At 59.3% G+C, this 6,000-nt stretch overlaps 1 protein-coding gene across 4 annotated transcripts in view; it reads right to left on the bottom strand.

Annotated features, from left to right (window-relative positions):
* The window catches only part of Afap1 (actin filament associated protein 1), a 90,485-nt gene that overhangs the window by 41,856 nt on the left and 42,629 nt on the right, over positions 1–6,000 (bottom strand). For all 4 annotated transcript variants that reach the window (XR_783791.2, XM_010641779.2, XM_010641782.2 and 1 more), the window contains exon 5: positions 107–318. Coding sequence is in view for 3 of the 4 variants with exons in the window: in XM_010641779.2 (XP_010640081.1) it covers positions 107–318 (212 nt within the window). In the remaining variant the exon portion in view is untranslated. The remainder of the gene's footprint in view (positions 1–106; positions 319–6,000) is intronic.

Raw genomic sequence — 6,000 nt, 5'->3', positions numbered from 1 at the left:
CACCCTGGGCTGGGTCCACATCCTGGGGCTGCCCCGGGGGCACAGTGCTTGCCGAGCGCCCCGCCCACGTGGTGGGTCATCGGAACCGTCGCCGCCCGGCCCTTACCAGCAGCTTGGTGTCCTTGATGACGCACAGAAGCTTGGTCCACTGGCCAAAGCGCTTCTTGCGCAGCAGGAAGGCGCAGATCTTGGCGTCCTTCACGAGGTCCATGGAGGCCTCCTCCGAGGGCCACTGGTGCCGGGCCTTCTTCCCCTTCCCATCCTCTTCCTCCTCGTCGTACGACTCGTAGGAGCTGCTCATGGCGTCCGAGTCATAATCTGTGGAGAGGCAGGCAGACGGGGAGGGCAGCTGAGCCCGGAGCTCACCTGCGGGCTCGGGGCCTCGCGGCCACATTCCGCCACCACGGAATTCGCGTGGAGCAGCACCAGCGTGGGCAGTGGCACCCGACCGTGTATTTACACCCATCGCCCCCACTCGGTCCCGTATGCACAGGACACTGTCTGGACGCCATGCCGTGGATACTCGCCAGGCCCCACGTGAGCACCTGCAACTCCTGCCCACGTGGGCCTTGGCCCTCCCGTGCCCACAGCTCGGTGAGGAGGCCCTGAGCCGCACCGCCCACCCCTCCCGGCACTACCACATGTGCAGACCCTTCCCTTCCATGGACACAGGTCCCAGTCCCGAGATCACCGTGCTGTGCACAGAATGCTGTTTCTGACACGGGTGCAGCACTCTGCATTCTGGGGTCTCTGCCAGGACCCAGGCTTCCATGACACCCGCTCCCTCTTGGCCTGGCTGGGCTGTGTGCCCCTTGGGGACACCTCCTCCAGCCAGCCCTCCCTGAACACCAAAGCGAGTGTTGCAGACTGACCGGGACCTCCCCAGCACTCACATGTGCAAGGTTTAATTTACTGGGACTCTGGAAACGAGGCTTTGAGGTGGTGATGCAGGCTGAAGCTGGTCACAGGGCAGGATGCTAACCCAGTAGGCCTGGCAGGCAAGGCTCACTCTACTGTCTGTGCCCTGCGGGCAGACCGTGACACATGGCACCCACGGGCAAGTAGGGGCTGGCACAGAACCAGACGGTACCACTGCCACTGGATCGGGGACTCCAGCCTGCGAAGCCGGGAGAAGGGTCCCCTCTGTCACGGCAGGCGGAGCCCAAGGACAGGCTGGGTCGAATGCCTCCTCTGTGCCCCCGGTGCCCCACACAGGCCCTCCAGTCACGTGATGCCACGCAGAGTGCCATGAGCCCTGCGGAAGGGAGACCGTCTGCTGGGTGTGGCAGCCAGCACTTTGAAGAGTTCCTGCTCGTACTGAGTACACAGCAAGGCAGGAAGAACTGTCCCACGAGCCCTCAGGGTGCGCAGCCCACGCGAGGACTATCGCCAGCCACTCGGGAGGACGAGCTGCTAGAGGTGGTGTCCGATGCGCCTCTGCTCTGCTCCCCTCCATCCTTGGTCACCGTCCAAAGCCTGAGAAATGGGGGCAATGACGGACGAGACGGGTAAGGAGAGGCCACGGCCGCACGGGGCACCCCATCCAGCAGAAGCTGCAGCAGTGGCAGACCTGCCACACCGCAGGGCTCTCCATCCTTGCAACCAGAATCCACACGCAGAGCAGCGAGCAGACAGATGATCGGCCCGAGAGGATCTTCAGTGACGAGGAGAGGCCTAGGAGGATTTGGGGCAAGCGCCAAGGTGCCTGCTGGGTAAGTGTGCAGCCGTCCCGGGGGGATGGCTGCTGTGGGACTGGGCGGGGCCCGCAGGGACACCCAGGAAAGGTGCTGAGGGAGGACGGAACACTCGGGGTCCCCTCCGCCTCCGCTTCGGAGCCCTCCAGAGCTCGGCTTGTTTTCTGAAACATCAAGCTCCGAAGACATTTTGTGTCAAGCGGAGGAGAGAATGACAACAGATCCATGAGTGGTGACAGCGCCCTTCCCTCCTCTCGGGGCAGCCAGGGACGGAGTCCGCACCCTGCCCAGGCGGTGCTCTCTGGAGCCCATACACCAGTGTGGGGACACAGCCCGGAACACAGAGGCTGGGGCACGTGTGCAGAGGCTCTCACAAGGCCGCTGGAGCTGGGGAGCCCTGCAGTCTCATTCAGAGGAGAGAGAGCGAGGCTCAAAGGCGAAGGCACTAGGCCAAGACCACGGCCCAGTGGACCATGGCTGAGCCGGGAGCCAGCGCGCTGGATTCCACACTGAAAGGGCAAATGGCATCCTGCCAGCCCCTCATCCTGGGGACCGGCTGCGGGCAGCAGCTGTGAAGAGACAGAGCGCTCCCTGTCCACCTTGCTCTGACAGCAGGCTGAGCCCTCTCTAGAAGACTCCGTCCAACTTAGCAGGAAACAAGAGCATCCAGGAGCAAAAGGGCCTCACAAAAATCAACTCCAAAAGTCGCCTTCGGCAGTTGCCCAATAAAGGAAACAGAGCCCCTCATGTTCACTCGGCACAGTGATGGGGTCTCGGACCCACTGGGGTTAGGGACCCCAGGAAGCCCGTCTGGGGGCTGGGCTTGTGGTCACATGAGGAGGGCAAGAGCAGTGCAGGAGTCAGAGAAGCAGCAGGAGGGAGGAGCCCCGAGCACCTCTGACACAGCGGAAGGGGATCTCGGGACAGAGAGGGTGCTAACCTGCACCATCAGCCCGGCACAGCCTCGCTGAGGGCTCCACATCGTGCAGGATGCGCCAATAAATGGTTATTTTTAACTACAAAATATTTGTTCCAGATTTAAAAAAACACACCAGCACAAGTGCAATGGCACAGAGTGCACATCCAGCGGAGCAGCCCCTCCAAGGATGGCTGCGGTGCCGGCCACCGAGGGTCGCCCCTCACACACAGCCCAGGACTGGTCCTCAGTGCATCCTCAGAGCCCGCAAGCTCCCGGAGGAGCTAAGTGCTGTGTGAGCAGGGCACCCTGTCCGCACACCTGCCCCCGGGGAGCAGGGGGACCGGCTGCCCACCTCACAGTGACTGGCCGGCTCTGAGCAGATAGCAGCCTGGGAGCCGCCAGGCCTCTCTGGGGTCTGACCTTGAGTTTCAGAGAAAGAACAAGCGCAGCAGAAAAGTCCTGGGCTCAGGCAGCAGTTTCAGGCGGGAGGTCCTAGGGTCACAGGGGCTGTGCCCCTGAGGGGACTGTGGGGTGCCGGCCTCCCTTCTCTCGGCTTCTAGGCACTGAGGTGAGAGGTTAGGCTCCACCACGCACTCCTGCCACAGGCACCTCCCTCGCCACAGGCCCAGGGCACGGGGCCCCTCAGTGTCGGGCTAGAACCTCAGAACCATAGGCCAAAATAAACCTCTTCTCTTTATAAAAGTCAGTTGCCCCAACTATCATCTCCTTATAGTAACAGGAAGCTGACTAATGCATCTCTTTCCTTGCTCCTGCATTTCAAGAGTTTTGATGACCATAAAAGGGCACAGCTTAGGTGTTTCACACACAAAAAAGAAAACAATTGCACAGACAAATCAGCTAAGGAGCCATAAAAGCAGCCAGCCATTAATTCAAGTATTTACTGAGCACTTCTGAGGCAGACACAAAACAGGGAAATGTTTACCTGCTTCATTTGTACGCTCCAGTGGGAGACGGACCCTGTGGTGGGAATGAGCCACGCCAAGCACACTAGGGAACACAGCTAAACTCTGGAGATGTCCCTTCGGGTTTCCCTGTGAGGATGGTGGCTTCCACTGCTGACGAGGAAGGCCAGTGGGTCCTGTGCAGAGCAGTGACCGACTCCTGCTCGGAAACGTCCTGTGGCCGTGCCAGGTCTCATCCCCAGATCTCCCCCTCATCATGAAGGCTCTGCCCCTCTAAACAGATCCCAGCTGTCCCAGACGGTGATGGGCACCTCTGGCAGGCTCGGGCAGGTGAAGCTCTTGCAGACCCCTGGACTCTGATGCCCAGTTATATCATCCTTTGAAGATCACTATTTTACTTTTGGAAACTGCTGTTGGCTGGTGAAGCTCCAGCAGAGGCGAAGGTTCCACTACCAGACACCAAGGCAGGATGCAACCTGAGCTGCCTTGCAGGAACTGTGGGTTAACTGATGGATCAAGGAGCGTGCCATCACCAATCAGAGCAGTCCACAGGGCACTCCTTCACCAATCAGAGCAGCTGTTATGGTTGTGCCTAGATGTCCCCACAGAGCCTCATGTGGTCATAGGTGGAGCTTTCTCAGAGGTGGCTGAATCTAGAGTGTGTGATGCTGGGATTGAGGGTGAGTGATTACCAAATCAATCCTCTGATTGGCTTGGCACTACTCTAATCCTGGTAGCCTCAACAGAATATAAAAAGGGGAAGACAGAAGCTAAGATCACTTGTTGGTTTCCTTGCTTGCTTTGCTGCCTTCTGCCCACCATGGACAGTTTCTCCTCTGTGATGCCCCTTAGCCATGTTGCCCTGCCTTGGAGACAGCTGACTATGGATTGAAACCTCTTCAAACTGTGAGCTAAATAAACCTTTCCTCCTTTGAGTGTCAGGTATTTTGTCTCAGCAATGAGAAAAGTAAATAATTCACGTCTGTGGGGGCACTCCATCACCAGTCAGAGCAGCCTACAGGTCACTCATCATTGGACTGAAGTGGGTTAACGAGGTCCACATAGGTCCCAAGGACATGAACAAGCAGCAAAAGCATCTCGTTTCAATGGCCCTGGCCAGTTCCTGTCATGCTGCATCCTCCTGTCAGTTCTGATCCACCAGCAGTGCCTTGAGGCCTGGCTGTGTGCTCGGGACTTGAAAAGAACCTGACAGAAAACTGGTACCCAGTAGTCTGGGCACAGTGTGGTGTCTGAGTGCCAGGTAAATGCCTGGCAAAGCTGCCTCAACAGGCGGGCACCATAACCCACACGTGTCAGTCACCTTCACAGACTCGTTCACATATAAGTGGCTGTGGTGGCAGTGAGGAGGTGAGTGTAGAAATTGGCAGTGTGGCCTTGCACTCAGCCAAAATGGCCCGGGTGCTTCCGGTCCTCCACCTGCAGATAGCAGAGTCCAGCACTGATGCTCCACGAGACACCGCCCCTATCAGCTGCCCTCAAGAGTTGTCACCACTGTCCTGCAGGAAGGGATAATGAAAGCGAATCTCCTTTCATCCCTTCACATGCAACCCTGCCCGAGCAAGGGCCTATATGCCACACATGAAGGACAGCAGCCTGCAGAAGTCCGCCAGACGGGCAGGTGGAATGGGTTCTGAACCTCAGGGACAGTGCCGGCCCTGCTGACACCGTGGGGGCTGGGCAACATCTCCGAGTATCTCCCAGTGGAGTGCACCCCGGCCCCACAGCCAGGACTCGCCAGGCCCAAGGACGGGCAGTGGCTCCTCCCAACACATGTGCCTCCCTTCCCCAGGGTTCTAGTCACACTGGCCCAAGGACAGGAAGTGGCCATGCTTCTACTGAGCAGGAAGCAGAGACTGTCCCCAATCTTGCCAGGTTCCTCGGGTCAGGAAAGCCACAGGCAGAGAAAGTGTCGCGGTCACCGAGGAGGTTCAGGGAGCTGATCCTGAGTGTGAGGAAGCTGTGACCACAGCCGTCCACTACAGGAAGTCCTGGTGGCCCGGGCCTTCCAGTCAGGAGCTGGGTCACCACCAGAGGCGGCACTCGGCCATGCAAGGAGGCTGCAGTGGCAAAGCGAACCCGGCTGGTGTTGAAGGAACTGGGGTGCTGCTGGCCCCGAATACATGGGAACTGAGCTCGTGCAGGGCCCTTCCTTGTTTACATGCATAAACGTGAGGGCGAACACCTTCCTTCCCCTCCTCCTGTGTGAGAAGGGCCCACAGTGGCGAAGCTCATCTGGGGGTGTAAGGCCCTCTGAAGAGAGGGGACGTCGCTGGGGCTGCATGAGGGGAACCAGGGGTTTTCTGCCACGGGTAGCAGCTGAATGCCGAGCCACAGGGTGTGCTGTCAGCCACGTCGCTGGCATGGGGTCACGCAGGGTCACGGCCTTCCAGGTCCCACCAGGCCCTGGCTCAAGGAGGACGGTGCCTGGGGCTCTGGGAACAGC

Source organism: Fukomys damarensis, unplaced genomic scaffold (assembly GCF_012274545.1).
Source record: "Fukomys damarensis isolate Sample0158 unplaced genomic scaffold, DMR_v1.0_HiC HiC_scaffold_35, whole genome shotgun sequence".
Taxonomy (NCBI): Eukaryota; Metazoa; Chordata; class Mammalia; order Rodentia; family Bathyergidae; genus Fukomys; species Fukomys damarensis.
The sequence above is the reverse complement of the archived record's forward strand: the minus strand, read 5'-3'. Positions and strand labels throughout refer to the sequence as shown.